The sequence below is a fragment of the Solanum stenotomum genome, chromosome 12, assembly GCF_019186545.1.
Source record: "Solanum stenotomum isolate F172 chromosome 12, ASM1918654v1, whole genome shotgun sequence".
NCBI lineage: Eukaryota > Viridiplantae > Streptophyta > Magnoliopsida > Solanales > Solanaceae > Solanum > Solanum stenotomum.
In genome coordinates, this window is record NC_064293.1 from 26,689,668 (window position 1) to 26,712,194 (window position 22,527).

Here is a 22,527-nt window from a genome sequence, read left to right on the forward strand (position 1 = left end):
GAGATCTTTGGGGAACATTGTGCAGTTTTTGCCCAAATTGGACAATATCATACATTATTAAGAATATCTTTGAGCTGAAAAAATGCAATTACTAATATTAAAATCTAGGTTCAACAAGATGAATGTGACGAAGACAAATGATGGCGTGAGACTTGATTTACTTTCCTTCCGAGCTTAGAGACGCACCCATACAAATAAAAACTAGTTGCGGACATTTTTTGCCAAAAATATACAGGCGATGTGGGTATCACATAGTGAATTTCGAAAATTGACTCGTGGATTATGATGATGGGCCACGTGAAACTTAGTTCAAAGGAGAGATTATTGTGTATGCGAACAAAACCTCACATTGAGTTAAAAGATTGGGAAACTACTATGAGATATATGATTTCTCAATGATGTGAATTTTTTTTTGTTTGAGAAAAATAACATGTAGCCTTTGTCCAAAATGAACAATATAACACCTTATTAAGCATATCTATAGACTAAAATAAAATAACCTAACAATATTAATTAGCTTGTAACTTGATAAAAATAATACTAGTTACCAACAAATAGAGTGAAAAAGGTTTACATTATCATTTAACAATCTCACAATCACAATTTATATGATATTCTTTTCTTTTTAGCCGATATAAGAAAATATCATTTTTCTTTATCTTGTAACATTTTAACTTTAAACCAATCACAAAATTTATTTTATTTATAAAAATTATGTATTTAATCAAACACTTTAACATAAATTGAGACGAAGGACTTTTGGTAAAGGTGTAGATTGTGATTAATGATAAGTTTGGGGGGGTTAGTTGAGAGTTGGAGAGATATATTTTATTTAGTGATTAAAAAAGAATAGTTTGAAAAACGGAACTTGTGTAGTAGCGTTGGTGCCAACGGAGAAAAGCTTTGAACAGGTGCGCATCTTGCATGGCGAAGAAACCCGTGCTCCTCACAAACGCTTTCTTCTATCTTTCACTCTCTTCAAAGGGTTTGGATTTTCTGTAATTTGACGAAACCCCCTTTGTTCCTTTCCTCCATTTTCTTTTCTGTATTTTCACATTTTTCCTCCCTCCCTACATACGTACAAATTGTTGACAACTTGCTTCTCCTGTCTCTATATGGACTGCCTGCTTTCCACTTCTAAATCCCAATTTCTCATTTGGGTCTTTATTATTCTTCTTCTTGTTCTTGTTATTGGGATTGACGCTGCTGAAGATGGAGTCGATTGAAGATACCAACAATTCTCAGAACAATTTGGTACTCTAAATCTTGAATTTTTTTCCATTTTGAAATCCAAACCCCCCCTTTTATTTTAATTGCCGATTCTTGTTGTTGTGCATTGAGTGTTTATGGGGTGTTCTTGATTTCTTTAGAGTTTATGAGTTTTTTGTTTTTTCAAGAACTGTATAATGTTTTTCTTGGTCTAATATGGATATTGATTTTTTTTTTTCAAGAACTTCACTTTTAAGAAGAATTGAGATAGATATGTTGTTGTGCATTACCTAAGAAGATAATGATATGAATGAGTAATATTGTGGGAACATGTATGACTTACTATTTCATTACTAAAGGAAACAAATTATTGTAAAGATTAGTTCTATTTTTTTTCTTTTCTTGGAAAGCTATTCCAGGCAATAAACTTGCTCTCATGAAATGTAGTCAAAAGTTTCTGCTTTATATACTTAATCTCTGTCTTTCTGGTTGATTGGTTTGTATATATATAAAAAAGTTGTTTTTCTTTATTTTTTAACTTCAACTTTTTGTGAACAATCGGTTCTTGTGTGAAGGGTTCTTTCCCTTTTTTGGATGATAATTTCAGTGCTTAGTTTACCTTGTGCATTTGTCTGATTGGTCATTAGCCAGTTCAGCCTTATTTTGCTATCAAAGCAATGGTAAATTCATTGAAGCTCACAACTTTAAGTTAGTTTCCTTATACTTGAATGAGTTTCATACTGTCACTGTCAACTCGAGAAATGTAATATGCTATAACTTGTCACATTGTCCTGTTTGGTGAATATGGAATTTGTTCATTCTTTTAAGTGACAGAAAAAAGTTGTTTTTTCATAAGTGCATCATTTGACAGAGGTGTTGTGATTTTTAATTTTTGTGAATAAATAAATGCATCATATGATTCATGATTTATACTAATTCAATTCAAATACAGATCCTACAAACATCTGGAATCAAGAATAGTTATGATTCTACTGTTCCATCTAGATTGGAAAGGCTCTTAAGAGAAAGGGAACTAAGAAAGTCAAGCAAGTCTCAAAATGCAAATGAAGGCATAAGAGATGGCAACAAAGACTCAAATGTTTTTGGAAATGGAAATGAACTCTGTCTATCAGATGGAGATAGAAGGGCCCGAGAGGGAGAGCTTATCGAAGGACTTGCAGTATCATCCCTTACTAATGGCTTTGAGAGGCAAGATGGGCGGTTACAAAGACAAAGATTATTGGTTGTGGCAAACCGGTTGCCTGTTTCAGCTGTTAGGAAAGGCGAGGATTCATGGAATCTAGAAGTTAGTGTAGGAGGTCTAGTTAGTGCTCTGTTGGGTAAGCCAAAAAACATAATGCTTTATATTAAAAAAAAAGCATAATCATTATCTGTTGTGTAGGAGGTCTAGTTAGTGCTGTTGATACTTTCTTTTTCTCTGTTAGCATTGTTCATTTCCTTATTTTCTTAACTTATCTACTACATTTGAGCTTCAGTGGGGTTCTTATCATCTGGTATGTGTGCTAATTGATGACTTCTTATTTTGTTAAAGGTGTCAATGAGTTTGAAGCAAATTGGATCGGGTGGGCTGGGGTGAATGTAACTGATGAAATTGGTCAGAGATCACTTACTGAAGCTCTGGCTGAAAAGGTTTGTAAAATAGTCCCCATTTTAAATTCTTGATGTAGCACTTGTCAACAAAGTGATATGTCTAGAGCCTCTACTTCCGTATACCACCTATCACAACAACATTAATAAAACACTTAACTTCATCTAAAAGATCTTACCTAGATGCACTATCTAACTTATGATCATTATAACGACTATGATAAAAGGTTGATCTTTGATGTGGTTGCAGAGGTGCATTCCAGTTTTTCTTGATCAAGAACTTGTTCACCAATATTACAATGGTTATTGTAATAACATTCTGTGGCCTCTTTTCCATTATCTCCCACTTCCGCAAGAAGACCGTCTTGCAACGACCCGCAGCTTCCAGTCTCAGTTTGCTGCATACAAGGAGGCAAACCAGATGTTTGCTGATGTCGTCAATGAGCATTATCAAGAGGGTGATGTCGTTTGGTGCCATGATTACCACCTGATGTTTCTACCGAAATGCCTTAAAGAGTATAATAGTGAAATGAAAGTTGGTTGGTTTCTTCACACACCTTTTCCTTCATCCGAAATTCACAGGACACTGCCATCTCGATCGGAGCTGCTAAGAGCTGTACTTGCTGCTGATTTAGTTGGGTCAGTCCACTTATCTCAATTCATAATACTGCTAACATGTCATAAATTTCTGAGATATTGCAAACTATTTTAACTTTGAAATTATGGTAAGGAAGACGATGGGTGTAATGAAGTGGACAAGCCAACCTAGACAAAGTACACGAGATACTTACCTTTTGTACCAAGGAATGTTCTTGGTGCTGTTGTACCAAGAGATGTTAGACCTTAAATGAGTCTCCAGGAAAGGATTATGAGCAGTCTCAAGGATCCAGAGCATAACAAGATTGTCGGTGAACAGTCTAGATTAGTGTAAGCAGCCATTTTAGTCAATGCCTATTATCCGGGGGAGTGTTCAGCATATAGTGAGCAAATACTGGTAAAATAAACAAGTGACAAAGTAATGAGTTGAGAATGAACATTTTTAAAGAAAAGCAAACTGTCCATGTTTTTTTGCCTCGAGAGGTTTAGGATGGAAAATTCTTATCGTTGTGATCTAGATGCATAAATGGGGGTCTGAGAAGCATTCCACAGGGAAACAAAGGGCTTGTGTTTTTCAAATACCACCAGTAAATTTAGAAGGCGGATAAGTGCCTCATTAAAAGCACGGAATTCAGCTTATTTAGAATCCATGACTAATTTGTCAACTATGATGATTTCTGTACTTCATAATCTTGCTTTAAGAGGATTTGGAGTGTTCTTCCTTATGTTAATAGTTTAGCTGACTCAGGTTTTGTATTTTTCATCTTGTCTCCAGCTTCCACACTTACGATTATGCAAGACATTTTGTTAGTGCTTGCACTCGCATTCTTGGGCTTGAGGGCACACCTGAAGGAGTGGAGGACCAAGGACAGCTAACACGTGTAGCTGCGGTATATGAATCATTTATTAATAGCCTAAAATCTTTTATATTTTTCTTTTTTCATCACTTGCACTTGAGTCAAGTTCCCTTTTTTGCAAAAGGTTATGGTTGACACATTGACTGGATCCTTTGGATGAACAGTTTCCTATTGGGATAGATTCTGATCGGTTCATTAGAGCTCTTGAGCTTCCTGCAGTCAAGTACCATATCAAAGAACTGCAAGAAAGATTTGCTGGAAGAAAGGTTTGTTCCAACATAAATTCCTTTAGAGAAGCATGATGCAGAATGATCTACAACATTCAATCAGTATAGCTCGAAATGTGGGATGCCTTAATTATTTCACCCCTGAAATTTTCTGTCACCCTCAGTGCAACACTTTTAATGTATGCTTCCTTGTGAAAACTCCAAAAAAATATGAAAAGGAAATATAGAAAAAAGGTCAAAACAAATATTTTATCCCCATTGTGTCTTAGTTTGGTTATTATCACAAACAGAGCTGCCTTACACACCTTGATTGTGCAGATGAAGGTTGTCTTTAATTTTACTTAAAGTGATCTTTGTGCAACTACTATTGTAATTTTTTTCTAGTTTCTTGGTTTAATGATGTGTCCTAGTATAAACTAAAAAAAAAACAGAAGTTAGATGAACATCTATAAAATAGATGGGAAGACAGAATAAAGGAAGAAAATTGAAGAGAAGCAAAAATGGCAACCTAAATTAACTGTCTTTACTGATTTTTGATTAAATATTCATTAATTGTGACAGGTCATGCTGGGTGTAGACCGGTTGGATATGATAAAGGGAATTCCCCAAAAAATATTGGCATTTGAGAAGTTCCTTGAAGAGAACCCAGACTGGCGTGACAAGGTAGTTTTGCTACAAATTGCAGTACCAACCAGGACAGATGTTCCCGAGTGTATGTTCCTTGTCATCATACTTATCTCTGTTGTTTAATTACAGCACATAATTTATGTCTACTATTTTGATCATGTATCCCTAACCAGGACAAGAAACATATGGATTTTACAGATCAATTTGAGCTCTTGGTTTAAGTTCCTGATTTTAGAATACTGCTAGTTGTCAAGAACATCTGGAAAGGGAAAGAAAGGAAAAATGTTGATGTTTTTGGATTGTGATGCGAGCACATAATCCTGAGATTAAGACCAGTTTAGTGCATTTGAACTTTACCAACTGCAACAAATGATCCTTAAAAACTTATAAATGCAAAAGCTCCTCCTCTCTAGAATCCTGATGGTCCTATTAGAAGCACTGTATCTTTCTAATCTTCTCTAAGATTATGCCCCCTTAATCTCTCTCTTATTCTCTCCACTCTCCCATTTCTCCTCGATCCAGATTGCAACCTTCTGCCGCTTCTAACAACATCTTCTTAGCCTTTTCACCTTCTGTTTTCATTTCATGCGAAGAGATCTTCTGATCTGACATATTTTGTCTAGTGCAAAAAGATACCGGTTATAGTAAATTAGCCCTAGTTTAATAATGATGAAGTACAGAATCTGATGTTTCACGTCATTGAGATATCTTTTGGATATTTGAAGACTCTCATGATAGATCTGAGTTGACTGAATGAAGGAGAGGATCTGTTTTTACAGGAGTAATGTTGATGGCAAGATACATCATGAGTTTGAATCGTGGTGGTAAGCCAAGTATAGTACTTAAGAGGAGAAGGATAGGTGTTAACCTATTATTTGCTGAGGTTTCGAAGTTGGAAATAATGGATTTCTACAACAACTACTATGTCTCGGTCACAAACAAGTTGGGATCCTCTATAGGAATCCTCAGTGATCATGTTGCCCCATTTAAACTCATCTCATGCTGAGTATGTCCTAATGCTGTCTGTATTGCGAGGATTCATCATGAAGCTGGCTTGTTTTATGCTTGCTAGCCTACCCCAATCCTCCTCTTTTATCTGGGATTAGGACCGGCACTGTGAGTAAGTACTCACACAGACGGAGTAAAATAGTGAACTTCTGATTATTTAAAAAATATTCTAAGTAGAAAAATTAACATCTCTAAGCACAATTGTTAATAAATTTTTCAAGATTTTTTTGTATTGAATTATTTATTGTTAGTGAGAGTTTCTAAAGTTATATTTGAAGTATCATCAATTATCATTGAAAAAGATTATTCCAAACTTCTGATAATGAAACTTAACTTTGTAAAGCTACACATAAAACCAGTGTATCGGTATTAAGAGATATTATTTGCCCTTGAAGCCTTGTCATTGGTTAAATTTTTGACATCCATGATGTGGTTACTCTCTCTGATTGTTAGTGGTTTCCTCTTTTAACTTGTTGGGCAGATCAAAAGCTGACGTGTCAAGTACATGAAATTGTGGGACGCATCAATGGAAGATTCGGAACTCTAACAGCTGTCCCAATCCATCATTTGGTCTGTCTCTTGTCACTTAATAATATGAATAAATTGTTGATATTAATGGATATATGTATAAATTGGTGCAGCTTGTTTTAGTTTGTTAATTTCATATGACTCTTCTGCATTTGAGAATTACTCTTTTTTAGCTGTAAAGGTTGGCTAAGATCCCTACCTTGTAAATTAATATCCAAAAAGTGAATACATTCAGGAGGGGGACATAAAACCTAACCTCTTCAAAAAGCTTGGTTGATATGGACATGCCCATATTTTTACTCCTCGGAAAATTCATAATATGTTTGAGAGGATTCCTCTCCATGTAGCTTGATAATATAGCACACTGAAAGTAACAAATAAAAATAATAGTGCTATCCATTGTCCTCATACATGGAATTGTTTTTGATTTGCCTTATCCTGAAGTTCACAAATTGGTTTTTTAACCATAAGGCTCAATCCTATGGCTTGCTTGGGCAAGTCATGTAAATTCTGATACCATTTGACCTTGTCTCTGCTAGAGCCAATATTAGCGAGGGTGTCTGCTTCCCTGTTTATTATTTTATATTTACAAGAAATGGTTTAGTCTCTCGTTCCCATTTTAACACTAAATCATAATGATCAAATGGTAAAAGGCTCAAAGAAAAAACTAATCGAAAAAAATAAATAAAAGATCTAATAATAAAGGTCTTGGAGAAACTATTTTGAATCCTCTGATGCAAATGCAATGTCTTTCAAGGAGCATCATAGAGTTAGAAGAATTTTATCAGGTGCAATATTCAACGTTGAGTACTTTCCAGGAATTTTAATAATTTTACAATGTGTTCCTGAAACAATACAATTGAGAAACTAATCACTTGCCAAAAACATCTATTTACTTAATAAGGTTAAAGTGGGTGATTGATTTCCTTGAAGAAAATCTCTTTCCTTTCATCCCTTGCCACTTACTCTCAGCACCAGGTTACTCACAGTGAATTTGGACTGCCATACCCTTACGATTCCGGAAACTTGTAAGAATTTTCCAGAGGTTATTGGCATCAATACTCACCTAATTAGCATGAATATTTATGTCTGTCTAGGGTAAAATGTACAATCGTGCAGCACCTATGGGTGCTATTGAAGTGGATGGAAATCATGGGAGACTAGACAAAAGACGCTAGGTGATTTCTTCACATTTATTTAAGCCTCAATGATTAGAGTTAACAAGTGCTTGTGTTAGTGGAAGTAGCTGATAGCCAGTGGTATAGTCGAGGTGTGCACAAGCTGACATGGATGCCACTGTTATAAAAATGTAGAGTTGGACATGAGAGATGGGAATTTCGAATGTTAAGGCGGGAAACGCCATGGCAATTTTACTTATGTGGAAACTATAATAACCGAAATATAGCTACACATAATGAAGATCTTCATCATTTATAACTCATAAACCGTATAATTTAGAAGAAACACCTACATGATATGTTGAGTTGGTTTGTGTAAAGATATGACACATGGGGCCTAGCTCAATCAAAAGTTTGCCCAAGTTTGTGTAAAAATTTCCCAAGTCCATATAAGCGAAGCAGATCACTGGTCCTTCTCAACCAATGTGGGACTCTGACACCCCTTTCTCGAGCGTGGACTGGGAGCCCAAACAGTGATGGACCTGACTCTAATACCATGTAAAGATATGGAACTTGAGTCTAACTCAACCCTAAAAGCTAGCTCATGAGGAGAGGATTGTCTAAGTCCATATAAGTAGACCATTCGTACATTCTCCAACCAATGTGGGACTCTCTAACCCACTCTAACAGTTAGAAGGACTCTACTCTTTACCAAAGGTAATACTCTTTTATGTTTAATCAGAGGTTTCGGGTTCGAGTAATGAGAATAGAGTGCTTTACTTAACCCACTGGTACGAAATCCTGATTTGTTGGATCCTAAACAGGTACCTGACATTCTGGTGGAAAAACAAAACAAACATTCTTGCAATCATTACCTCAATATAGAAACTCAATTGAACCTTGAGCATGAGGACTGATGGACATTCACGGGAAATTTAGAAATTGTTATACTAAAGATGAACTAAATATTGCAGCAGATGCAAAAGGATACGGTTTAACTCGTGATAAGTCATTCAAGTAGTTTAGGATAAATAATTAGAAAGATTTATTGGCATATAGGAGTAGCTACGAGTACACTCTTTTGTCTTCTTCTAAATTATAGTTAATGTGCATATTTAAAGTAAAGGACAAAACTAAGAATTTGCTTACCTTCAAGACTTAACTCTTGGTGAACTTTTCTGCGTGCAATCTTTATTGGACTAAACTAAATTATTGCACACAATGTTTGGTATGTTAAAGGTTAAGAAGCTTGTATCGCAAAGCTTGTAATGCTACAGCTTTCTGCTTGATAAATACACTCACAAGCTCTATCCGATAATGCTACATTTTTCAAATCCTCTAAGTATAGTTTCCGTGCTTCAAATGCTAGCTACATTGAGGCAGTGAATAAGATTTTTATCATGGGGGTTCAAAATATAAAGCAAGTACAAAAAAGATTGCAGGATGATAAATGGGGCGGGGCGGCGAATGACAAGACTAACCTTAACCTGCCCAATTTTAATTCGCCTTGTCATATCCCTTTTAACACTTCTTCCTACTTATGTCCTGCTCCATCGACCCTTTTTAAAATTTCTTGTGTTTTTTAAACAAGGGTACTTTTGGGAATAAAATGAATACCTTGATTTCTTAAAGATTACTTATTTTGAAACACATTTAAAATGCTAGAAAATCACTTAAAAGGAAAGGATGGAGTAAAGATTGCATCTTCAGAAAATGGAATTTTCATATCATAGGCATGAAAGCACAAAATTTTCATTAGAAATCTTAGATCTTTCCATAAATATCTATAGCAATATCTGTGTCCTTCACCTAAAGTTCGTTAAATTTGTGGGGAACGCCCAAAATAAGGAAGAAAAAGTTCACAATTTTGTCCTCTCTTTCGAAACTGAGTCTAAAGCTAACTGCAGGATATAAAGTGATATATTTGAAATTCATATCTACGTTTGGGATGTCCAAAGTATTTTGCTGAATCGAAAGGTGATGTCTATTTAAAGTTGGTTGGTTAAGTAAGTAAGAAGCTAAGAAAAGACACCTTACGGTTTTAGGATAATATGAGTTGTCTATATAATAACAACGAATTAGAACTCATAGATAATTTTTTTGAATTACATGTTCCTTGTCAAAAGTTAAATGTGAGTGAGAGGTTCTTTCTAAGATAATTTCCCTTTTGTGACAAATGTCATCTAACTTGTGTAACATATTGACATTGTTGAGAATGTCTGATTGATAAAGGAATTAAGGTCAGGATAGGCAAGAAATATTAAGATTTTGAGTTGAATTATTTACAGAGTATATAAAAATAAAAAGTAAATAATTGGTGGGCAATCATTATATACTACGGTGACCAAGAAGATGGAAATATAGTGCAGATCGAGAATTGATCCCGCGACCTTGGGGGAATTTAGAACTCCCTTGACCACTGAGCCAAGCATTTGAGTTGTGTCAAGAGGGTTCATTCTGGTATATATACTCAAAAAAATCAAATTTGACACTATGTATACTGGGTAATATTCCGGCGAAGGGGGTTCAGATGAACCTCCTTCTTGCAACCCTAGATCTGCCGCTGCATTGAGGCATTCGTTACTGCCTACTAGATTTTTGAAATGGATGCAACAAAGAAGAAAATATTACTCCTAATTTTTACTACTGCATGTCAAAGGAAAGCCCCACATTTTGACATTACTTTACTTATCAAAAAGATTAAAGTAGGCTGAATTATTTTGCTGATGCAGCCATTCTGCCTGAAGGGTTCCATCAATCATATCTTCTTTGAATGGCATTCTCATTTGCTTTCTTTCAATACTTGTTACATCTTAATCAAAATGATTGCCCATTATACTGAAGGTTTGGTTCTTCTGTGTTTTCTTTGGTTTCAATAGTACTATAATTAGAAAATATATTGCTCTTGAAGCGGGAAAATCTTTGTCTTTCTTAATCTATTCTGCTAGAAGTAGAAATCCTCTGAATAGATTTTCAGTGTGTCATTTTCCTAAGAAAACTTTTTTTGTATTGACGGAGTCTGTCAATTGCTTTTCTCCAAGTGTATAAATCTTTAATTAATAGCCCAGTGCCTGAGATTGGTGGTCAGGGAATTGGGTCAATTGACAATATCAACATTAAGTTTTTAATTTCACTGTTGTTGCTCGAATACTTTGAGAGATGGATCTTGGACCTTACTCTACTCCAAATGCTAGCTCATGAGGTGTTTAGATGAAGTGGCGGATAACAAGAGAAAACGATTTTGAAAATGAAAGGGTAATGGTTGATTTCTATGAGAAATTTTTGTTTTTTCTAGAGGATATTTTATTTATTTTTTAAATATTTTTTGGGGTCAAGTAAACTGAAGTTTATTGATGTACACCAAGATGGTGTTAGGCTACGGAAGCATTGACTACATGTGATGCTATGGCCTCAAAAATCAAGCCAACTATCTATGAAACAAGGATCTTCCTCTTTACACTAAAATAAACTGAAGGGTAAATTTTTGAGTTTAAGAACCAGTTCGTGAATCCGTCAAAAGTTCTCATATCCCTTTATCTACATCCCAGCTAGTGGTGTTTGATGTTTCTTATTCTAATTTCTGCCTATTTCGCTCCTCAGTCTCATCATTCCTGTTGTGCTTTACGAGTGATTGCTGTAACCTTGTGAAGATTCTAATCCTTTCAACTCTATACTGACAGGATCGTTCTCTTGATTTTCCTGCACTATGCGCCCTTTATGCTGTCACTGGTACTTATTCTTGTTCCTTTACAAGCATATTGTCTCTTATCTCCCTATACATTATGCTGGAAATAAGTTTAATATGGTAAGAAGGTGAAAAACATAGTTGAGTTCTTCTGATAGTGATGGAGTAAGGGCAGACATACAGAAGGGAAAAAAAGGAAAACATCAATACATCCTCAGGGATTTGCCTGCTCAACATTTGAACAAACTATGTCCATGTATGATACTACTTGCACTAACACATATGTAGAGGACAAAAGAGAAACTAGATGGCTCACCAAGAAAAATTATCTTTATAAACTAGAAAGGACAAGTTGGCATATCTTTTGCTTGTGGCACTTAATGATTGCTTTTTTGTAACATTTTAATTCTATTTTAATTAATACTACTAATTTTATGATTTTTTTTTATAGTATTTGTAAGTTTTAAATGCTAATTGTACCTCAATTTACTTCTCAGTCCTTTTCTCACTTCTTCTTTGTTTTGGAAATTTTTAGATGTTGCTCTAGTTACATCCTTGAGAGATGGGATGAATCTTGTCAGTTACGAATTTGTGGCCTGCCAAGCATCCAAGAAAGGAGTCCTAATTCTAAGTGAGGTACACAATTCTCTCTTCTTCTTTGCAATATGATTTCACTAGTAACATTTTCAGAATCCTACACCGGTTAAGCATGTGACCTAATTATACCACTTGAGCTAGCTTTTCGAATTTAGGTCTTAGGTTTATTTTTTCAACTCACAAATCTAAGCAAAACCCATCCTTGATCTTGGGTTACCTATTGTTCGGTCAGACATGTTGATACGCCCAAATTACACGAACTGAAATAGCATAAGTGGTCATCGTCAAATATAAAACCCAACGGGGTTGAGTATCGAATCCCATAGGGAATATGATGAGAAATCAAACGCTATTTTCGTGCCTACTTGTGCACACCCAAAGTTGGAGGGCAAAAATGTGAAATGAGGCCAAGTTAAAGGGCATATTTATGTCCAGCTTTGAGCGTGCAGGGAAAGTACAGGGTTGGTAAAATCCCACTTTGGTGAAGTGCATGATGGTGTAGTCTCTTTATTTGATTTTGCTTGTTTTGGGATTAAGTTGGTCACTATGCCCATCTTTCCAACAATGATCTTAGGAGAAAGTAGCTCCAATGGAAATCTTAATGTTATGCCTAAGAAGATACAGAGATAGTACTGCAAAATGTTTTTGTCTCATGTTGGATTAAGTTGGTCACTATGTCCATCTTCCCAACAATGGTCTTAATAGCAAAGTAGCTCCAATGGAAATCTTAATGTTATGCCTAAGAAGATGCAGAGATAGTACTACAAAAGGCCCGTCTAGTGTTGATAATAAGTATACCTCAACATGCTAAAAGGGAAATATGATGGTCTATTTTGTTGCTTTTATATCTACTTCAACTTATTTATGCAAGTTTATTTTAAATGCTAGAATTCAGAAGTCCATTGGAATTTGATTCAGGAAGGGAACTTGCATCATATTCCTTAAATAAACTGTTTCTCCTTCTAAGTATTGTTTTCTAATTATCAGATTGTTACTGGACCAGTAAACGTGCTATGCAAATGATTTGAGCGGCACATTCTTCCATAATATTTTCTTAATTACAGTTTGCAGGTGCAGCACAGTCTCTTGGTGCTGGGGCTATTTTGGTGAACCCATGGAACATTACTGAACTTGCGTCTTCAATTGGTTATGCTCTAACAATGTCTGCAAATGAAAGAGAAAAACGACATCAGCATAACTTCTTGCATGTCACCACTCACACATCCCAGGAATGGGCTGAAACTTTTGTAAGGTATGTCCTTAATGAATCGAAGTGGCTCTTTTTATGATTTAGACTCCTTACCTTTATATTCTTGATAACAAGGGATCCCTGTTTAGTTTCCATATTATGTACTTATCACGGTGTTGAAGTGTGTGGCCATCTCATCTAAAAGCTTAAGTTGGAGCACACTTTTGTTTACTAAACCAACACGGCCTCCTAATGTGTGGGCTTGATTTTTTGTTATGAGCCAAGCATATGATTTTTTTTAATAATAGATGGTGATCAAACTTAGGATATTTGCCTCTGATACCATGTTGAAGTGTGTGACCATCTCATCTAAAAGCTTAAGCTATTAGAGAGAGCTCACTTTTATTTACTAAATTATGTTTTCAACACACTTTTTTTTAAGTCTAATCAATAAGAATATCAAGAAGCGATCAGAAGACAACAGTTTGCTCATATGTTCTTTTAACTACTTTTACCCAACTTCAGTTTTAGTGCAATCTAATGCTATTATTTTTTTCTATGTAGCGAACTCAATGATACAGTTGTTGAAGCTCAACTGAGGACTAGACATATTCCACCTCAACTTCCCTCCGAAGTGGCTATTGAGCGCTACTTGCAATCAAATAATCGATTGCTTATATTGGTATTCTTTTTCCCTTCACTAAAATTTTAAAAAATGTATATTTGCACTTTACTACTGTAAAATCGTAATTTCAACCAGTGATTAAAGTATCTTAATTTGTTTTTTATTTATGGTCTTAGTATTTGGTGTCAACTCAAAAGGATCAACAGCCAGGAAATTTGTGCAGTATGACACTGCTGCTAAATTCTACATTCTATCGAAAGAAAATTCATAAAGGCAGAAAATGGTTGAAAACGATGCGTTTTGCCATTAAATACTTCCATATACGGGCAGCAGCTCATGCTGAAGCTATTGCAGCTGCTCCTCTGCCAATTTCTAGGGCTCGCTTTTCTTGGATGTTATTTCGATTGCATTTTTACACCATTTGTTTGGCTTTCAGTTCATAAATTTCAAAGGAGTAAATGGAATGATTAAACAGATAGATATTTTAACTAGAAACTGATGTCTCTGTATCCTGTCATTTATTCATTACTGTTGCACACATTCATCTTATATCTTTTTACTACTATGGGCATCCCAACCAAGCGGGAATGGAGTCTGTTGTTACTTGTTATTGCCTGAGACATATTTTAACATAAGGTGCTGAGCTGGCTTTTGTCAAAATATGTCTCTTGATAAAATTATACTGTTATTATGTCCATCAAATGTTTGCTATGCTGTTATATATCCATCAAATGTTTGTAATATCAAAAGGATTATGTGGTATGTGGAAACTATTACTGTAAGGGTACACAAGATGCTGTTCCATAAAATTATGAATTTGAAGAGTTTTTGCAGTAGGATGTTATATTTTCTTTCTATGTTACAATATCTCTACTACCTATGCAATTAGCTGAGTACAAGGCAGTTCTGATGTTTCTGTTTTCTGAAAGTCGCACTTTTGCTTTCAAAAATAGCTTCTGGCCTTCGTCACACATGAAAAGTGAAATCAGCTTTTGTCATGAAATTTGTTAGTAAAAAAGTTATTTTTCCTTCAGTGCATCCACTTAATCTCTACTATTCCTTTGATTTAAAAGTGGAATAAATGCACTACTTTAGCGTGATGTGTAATATCCCTTAGTAATTTATAGATAGTCTATTTGAGCCTGTTGAAAGAGGAGGACTGTATCAGAGAGTAGTAATCAAGCTAAATGTCCAACTTACTGTATTTTATTTGCTCTAAGCTATCTATCTCATTTACTGTGTGCTTTGGTTGTCCTTGTTATAGTTCCAAAAACATTAAATATCTATATGATGCAGACAGGTGATAAGCTACTTTGCAGTTTCCCTAATAGGAAATATGTAGTTTTGACAGTTATTTTCTGTAATTTAGGGTTTCAATGCCACATTAACAGAGCCAGTGGATGCCCAGGGAAGAAGGATTGATCAACTAAAAGAAATGGAGCTTAAGTTGCATCCAGATTTAAAAGAACCTCTAAGATCGCTTTGTAATGACCCAAAGACGACAATAGTTGTCCTCAGTGGAAGTGACCGAAACGTTCTTGATGAGGTGTCCTACTTTCATAAGTTACTGTCTTTCTATCAGCATTTTTGTTTGTTTACTGACTTCTTCTGCAGAATTTTGGAGAATATAGGATGTGGTTGGCTGCTGAACATGGAATGTTTTTGCGACAAACAGGGGGGAATTGGATGACTACGATGCCTGAAAATCTAAGTATGGATTGGGTTGACAGCGTAAAGGTGAAGCACTGTATTTTTAAACTTGAAAAATTGTCTCAAGTTTGTAAAGTTTTTGAAATCAAAGTCTATCTTCTTTGTTTCAGCATGTATTTGAGTATTTCACTGAGAGGACCCCCCGTTCTCATTTTGAGCTTCGTGAGACCTCACTTGTTTGGAACTATAAATATACAGGTCATTAATTACATACCCAATTTAGGTCCATCTTTAATCAAACAACTAAATAGCCTTATGTTTATCTGTGGTTTCAGTCTCCTAATTCTGTTAGTGTGTTCTGATCATGCAGATATTGAGTTTGGAAAACTTCAATCGAAAGATCTCTTGCAACATCTGTGGACAGGCCCAATTTCAAATGCTTCTGTAGAGGTAGTCCAGGGTAGTCGATCTGTTGAGGTTCGGGCAGTTGGTGTTACTAAGGTCTGTTCTGGTGTTCCTAGAAATTAGAATGTCATTTTGCGGTATGTTGATTATTTTCTTAAGCAGCTTGTTTTTGTACAGGGGGCAGCAATTGATCGTATTTTGGGAGAAATAGTGCACAACAATGACGTGAAGACACCAATTGATTATGTTTTATGCATAGGGCACTTTCTGGCAAAGGTGTGTTTTTCATTTCATCTTGGACTAATCCTGAATTTACGGTTAGATGATCTATGTGGATGAAATTTTTGTCCAACTGCATATGCTTTAGCGCCCTGAATACTTGAGATGTTAAATTGCAATATAGGAAATCCACTTTGACCTAAAAACTTTGTGCATCATATAATTTGGCATGGTTTATATGGTTGGATTATGTGCCAGATTCCATCTTAAGAAGATGTTCTTACATATAAATATGCTTGCTTTTATATGGCTTGGTCAGAGCTTTGCTAATTGAGAACGAGAAAATAATATGAACATGCTTATGTGTTTTCTTCAGTTCTATACAGCTACCTGGACATTGTAGTAGTTATTCAGTTTAATTATTACTTAATCCTATTTTGTTTTACTTATGTTCTATTTTAGCTCATCCAACAAATATACAACCTCTTAAATGTTGGCTTCCACCATAGTAATACTTGAGTATTCTTTTTATAATTCTACTTCACTATTACTTTGTATTTGATGCAACATCTTGATATCTTCTCACATCTTCCAATTAGTATTTGACATATATACTGAACTCCCTTGTAGTAACTCTCATTCAAATGTTTCTCTTAAACTGCTTAAAAGTCAGGGCACGTCTTAGAAAATGGGATGGGGAGTGCGTACTAGTTTTGTTTAAAGTTGTATGGTAGAGGAAACTTGCTCCTTCTTACCGAGGCCTGATTTTGGTCTAAAGGCTTAGTGCTTCCCAATAGTTTCATGAGGTCCTTTGCTGCATCCAAACTTGCAAGAAATTCTGAAGCTCATCTCAAATACTGCTTCAAATAACCGAGGAAATTTTTGCTTGCATATTCACATTTCAACCATCACAGTTTCCGGATGTTTGTTGAAGTCTCAGACACTATTATGAAATCAGTCTTCTCTTGAATATCTTCCTTGATGGATCTTTTGAACAATTAAGGAATATAAAAGAAGGCATACCTAAACTAAAGTTTAAAGCCGAAGTGATGCTCCAAAATGGAAATACTGTTACTGGTTGATGCAACAGAAAGATGAAGGAAGTTAAGGAAAAAGAAAAATCGTAGGGATGGGGACAAATATAGATTCTCAAATCTGAGGTTTCAAAGATGGAGATATCTACAATAAAATCAGGCAAAATGTTCTTTCCTAGCTCTGGCTTGGTACTTCCATTTGAAATAAAAAACAATTTTCTTAAGGTTAGGTGATTGGTGATACTTGGTAAAGGTCAAATCATTAGTTTGGTTCTCTATATGGTTCCAAGCACTGTTTCATCAGTAGCCTAGTTAATACTGGTAAGTCATACCTCTATTTCAGAGGGAAAGGTGGTCACTTGCTCAAGTCCTGTAGAATTTGAGATTCAAAGAACCGAACGCTTGTTGGGATCATTTGGGAGTCATTGTTTGAGGCGCAAACTTCCATGAAGCCCATGGCTTCACCATGAAGCGATAATCCCCTGCTTTGCGTTGCCCCATCGATTTAAGTGACGGAGTGATGGTTTTTAATAACACCCGTCTTATAGTCCTGGATCTTCCTCTCCCTGGGACTCTAGGCAACTTTGCAGGTTAATTTTTATTATTTCCATCCACTTCTCTAGAAGCTTTTTCAAGGGCCTCACCAAAACTCACCCCTAGTAGCTTCATTTTGCTCCATCTTTGAATGTTGCTAATGAGAAAATGTTATGTATCACTCATTCATTTAGGTACACTCGTGGTTCTTGTCTTCTTTCTTATGTAGTTAATTTCTTCATGGGCACTTAGCTTGCAATAAATTGTTGTCTTTCAGGATGAAGATATTTATTCATTTTTCGACCCAGACCTTTCTCAAGTACAAGCACCAACTATGAGAACCAAGATAGCTAGTCATCTTAATAGAAGTACTTCAAATCATTCAGCTGGTAAAAGTGGGCATCGGCCAGCTAGTTGCAAAGTTGGCCAGCAGGCTTCAACCATAGACAAGAAAGCCAGCAGTAATGAAAATGCAAATTGGTGGTCCTTGTTTCGTGATAGAATGACAGTCCATGAAGGGTCATCAGTTCTTGACCTCAAGGCTGATAACTACTTCTCTTGTGCAGTTGGTAGAAACTGCTCTCTTGCCAGATACCTTCTTGGTTCATCAGCTGATGTTGTGTCTCTATTGAAAGATATGGCCTATAATTCATCTTGCTGAGCTGTTTCTTCGTACAAGTAGAAGTCTACTATTTGAGGTACATTCATACTTAACTCATTTCAGGTACTGTGTACCTCGTGACTAAATAACTTGGGCTTATTTATTATATCATTAAAGTAGTCTATTAGGAAAAGTTGCTAAGCCTACAGCCACTACAAGCCTTACCAAGTTGAGTCTGATGGTTGGCCTTTCTCTCTTGGTTTTATACTCCAGCAACAAATCCTACCTTCTAGAACTACTTGCTAACACCTGTGTGTCAAGCTAGAAAGGGCAAACCATGAAATTGCTAATATGGCATTTTCTTTTTGGTAGTTTTGTTACTTCACACTATTGTAAGATTGTTGATCCTTTTATCCATATTAGTTGACCTTCTTTCTCTTTGTGTCTGTCACAATTTAGTTGATCACTGCCCTCTAAACTGGATAACTTTTTCCATTGTGGTAATAAAGCAAAATGATTATCTTGATGTAACATCTTTTAGTAAAAGACAATTTATTCAACATCATTATGAAATGAATCAGAATAGAGCAGGATGGATAATAGAGGATTCATATAGCTTACCCACCCACACAACTAATATGGGATTGAGGCACCGTTGATTGATTGATTCCATGTTTAGTCATTTTATATAAGTTAAAACAATATATTGATCATATTGATATATGAAAGTACATTCAAGAAACCTGCATTCTAGCTACACTAAGTTGACTAATTTGAGAATTTGTTATCTGAATAAAGAAAGATCTCCAATATGTTGTAATACGATACAGTTCAGCCTTAAACTTGAGTATTTGACATAGAACTAATGTGACCACATCTGATCTGCTGATACCAGCCAAATTAATACTGCGCCACAATGTTTTTTAGACCTTTCTTGCTGAGTTTTGCTTATGGTTTGTCTATATGTTAATAAAGTATTGAAACATTGTTGACACTATCTACAACTATGTATCTGCTCTTTTGATCTTAGCTCATTTGATATGCTAAAACTCTGTAGGCTTTCAAGCCGTGGCTAGGGTGACTGCTGATGCTGCTTCACATTTACGGGCAAACAGACACAGGGAGGGATATAGTACTAGTGCCTTCATTTTACAACTGATGGACCATGTTTGTACTTGCAAAGAGTTAAGCATATGAATAAACCGAAATGTTCTTGTAGTAACTTTAGTAGAATAAATGTCCTAGGTTTCGTGGGATTTGCTTGTAAACGCTTTCCTTTTAATAGTTTAATAAGAACCATATGCCTCGCTTTTTAATTCCCTTCTGATAGTGTTTCCTTCAAGGTAATTGTTTGATACAATGCGTAGATGAGCATAGATGATTAGGAATATTAAAAAGTAGTTACTTCTGTTCATTAGTCACAAAAACAGTTATCACTGTTCATTGTTTGTTAGAGTTGTTAGAAGCAGTTATTTCAGTAGATTGTAGCTTTAGCTTTCAATTCAACTCTATAAATACATATGTAATACAATTGTTAAGGCATGAAATGATATATGATAATTCTTCTTCTCTCTCTTTTACTCTGTTCTTCTTAGCTTCTATCTCGGAATTGCCCTGATATAGCTATCTTCTTCTTCGAGGTTCAGCCTCCTAGTTGATATTATCCTTTTGATTACTGTTAATTGGATCAATTGGTATCAAAGCAACTGGTCCTCGGCTAAGAAATCATGGTTGCTCGGGAAAAAAATCAAGACAAATCTTCAGAGGAAATGGAGGGCAAATTGTCTCAGATACAGGAACAATTGCAGAAATTGATGGAAGGTATGGTGAATATCAATGATAGAAATGTACAGATAGATAAGGAATTAATGGAGATCAAGCAAGCCCTAGGAAATGCTAAACAGAAGGACAAGGAGATGGATCAGAATAGAGCTGAATCATCTGTGGGTGGAGACAGAGAACAGGGGTTTTGCAATGCAGCTGGGAATTTCCAAAATTCTAATGGTAAATTTCTTACCCGATGTTCTAAACTTGATTTTCCTAGATTTTCGGGGTCGGATTTGAGGGCATTATGAATTTCTGGTAATGCCATTTGGTCTTACAAATGCACCTTCTTCATTTCAGAGTCTTATGAATGCTGTATTTAAACCACTCCTCAGGAGGTCAGTACTGGTTTTTTTTGATGATATATTGGTGTACAGCAAGGATATGTCAGCCCATGTGAACCATTTACAAGCTGTGTTTGAATTGATGAAGCAACATCAGCTGTTTGCCAAAGGTTCTAAGTGTGCTTTTGGGGTACCTGAGGTAGAGTACCTAGGTCATTTCATCAGTGCTAAAGGGGTAGCCACTGATCCTAAGAAGATTTCTGCAGTACAAGCTTGGTCTGTCCCTACAAATATCAAACAACTGAGAGGGTTTCTTGGTTTAACAGGATATTATAGGAGGTTCATTCTGAATTTTGGATCCATTGCTAAACCTCTCACTGAATTATTAAAGAAGGAAAGTTTGTGTGGAATGAGGGTGCTACTACAGCTTTTCATGTTCTCAAAAATGCACTAGTGACTGCACCTGTCTTAGCATTACCGGACTATGATAAACCATTCATAATTGAGATTGATGCAAGTGGTTCAGGAATTGGTGCTGTCTTGATGCAGCAAGGGCATCCAATTGCCTATATCAGTAAGTCATTGGCAACTCGACATCAGGCTATGTGTGTGTATGATAGAGAACTATTAGCCATCATATTTGCAGTTACTAAGTGGTCTCATTACCTATTAGGACGACATTTCATTGTGAGAACTGATCAAAAGGCACTAAAACATCTCCTGGAACAAAGTATTCATACTGATTTTCAAGTTGCTGGTATTTCTAAATTGATGGCCTTTGATTTTACTATTGAGTTCAAGAAAGGGACTGACAATAAGGCTGCTGATGCCTTGTCAAGAAATCAAAGTGCTGAGTTGTTGGCTGTTTCACTCTTGACTCCTAATGATACACTTTTGGAGAGAATTAGCCTAACATGGACATCTGATGCTGAGTTGCAAGCTGTTATTCTTAAGTTACAAGCAAAGCCTTATAAATTCTATACCTGGATTGGTTCTCAACTAAGGTGGAAAGGCAGGCTAGTAGTAGGGTCTGATTTGCAGTTGAGACAAACCATTATTCAGTTGTGGCATTCAACACCACAAGGTGGTCATGCAGGTATGGATGCAACTATTAAGAGGCTACAATCCCTCTTTTACTGGAAGTCATTGGCAGCTGACATTCGGAATTTTATTCAGAAATGTGATATTTGTCAACGGCATAAGTATGATACATCAGCTTACCCTGGACTAATTCAACCATTACCTGTTCCTGATGGTGTATGGGTTGATATCAGTCTCGATTTCATTGAAGGTCTTCCTAAGTCCAAAGGGAAGGATGTCATTTTAGTAGTGGTGGACAGATTCAGTAAGTCTGGTCACTTCATTGCTATTGCACATCCTTATACTGCTGAATCTGTAGCTCAGTGTTTTTTGGACAATGTTTTCAGATTGCATGGTATGCCAGCTTCTATAGTAAGTGACAGGGATCCCATTTTCTTGAGTTCTTTTTGGCAAGAGTTATTTACATTACAGGGGGTCTTACTACATAAATCGACAGCATACCATCCCCAAACTGATGGTCAAACAGAGGTTCTTAACAGAACCTTGGAGACATATTTTAGATGTTTTTGCTCTGATAGTCCTCATACTTGGGCTACGCAACTACCACTTGCTGAATGGTGGTACAACACTACATATCACTCTACTTTGTAATGTACACCTTTTGAAGTTTTGTATGGTCAAAAACCACCAATACACTTGCCTTACTTAGCTGGTGAGTCTTCTAATGACATGGTTGATAGATCACTGGAGGCTAGAGAGGCTGTGATAGCCCTGCTCAAGTTCCATTTAGCTAGAGCACAACAAAGCATGAGAGATAAAGCTAACAAACACAGGTTTGATAGGCAATTTCTAGAAGGAGATTGGGTTTACTTGAAGTTGCAACCTTACAGACAGATTTCAGTGGCTTCTAGGCCTTTCAACAAGCTTGCTGCAAAGTATTTTGGTCCTTACTTGGTCCTTTCTAGAGTTGGTGCAGTAGCTTACAAGTTGCTTTTACCTGCTGATGTCCTTATTCATCCTGTGTTTCATGTTTCTCAGCTTAAAAAGTGTTATGAGGTGC

The 22,527-nt window shown here is 35.9% G+C and overlaps 1 protein-coding gene across 1 annotated transcript; it reads left to right on the forward strand.

Moving 5' to 3' along the window:
* The first annotated feature begins 915 nt into the window (after positions 1–915).
* On the forward strand, positions 916–19,651 carry LOC125848718 (alpha,alpha-trehalose-phosphate synthase [UDP-forming] 1-like). The gene is made up of 20 exons (XM_049528644.1): positions 916–998; positions 1,213–1,254; positions 2,162–2,549; positions 2,762–2,859; positions 3,068–3,456; positions 4,190–4,304; positions 4,436–4,537; positions 5,060–5,210; positions 6,615–6,703; positions 11,460–11,508; positions 12,000–12,100; positions 13,126–13,313; positions 13,815–13,932; positions 15,245–15,421; positions 15,490–15,612; positions 15,696–15,783; positions 15,896–16,026; positions 16,108–16,206; positions 17,995–18,415; positions 19,376–19,651. Exons 2-19 carry the CDS (start codon positions 1,213–1,215, stop codon positions 18,376–18,378), a joined length of 2,832 nt encoding a protein of 943 aa, XP_049384601.1. The 5' UTR covers positions 916–998; the 3' UTR covers positions 18,379–18,415; positions 19,376–19,651.
* The last annotated feature ends 2,876 nt before the right edge of the window (positions 19,652–22,527 follow it).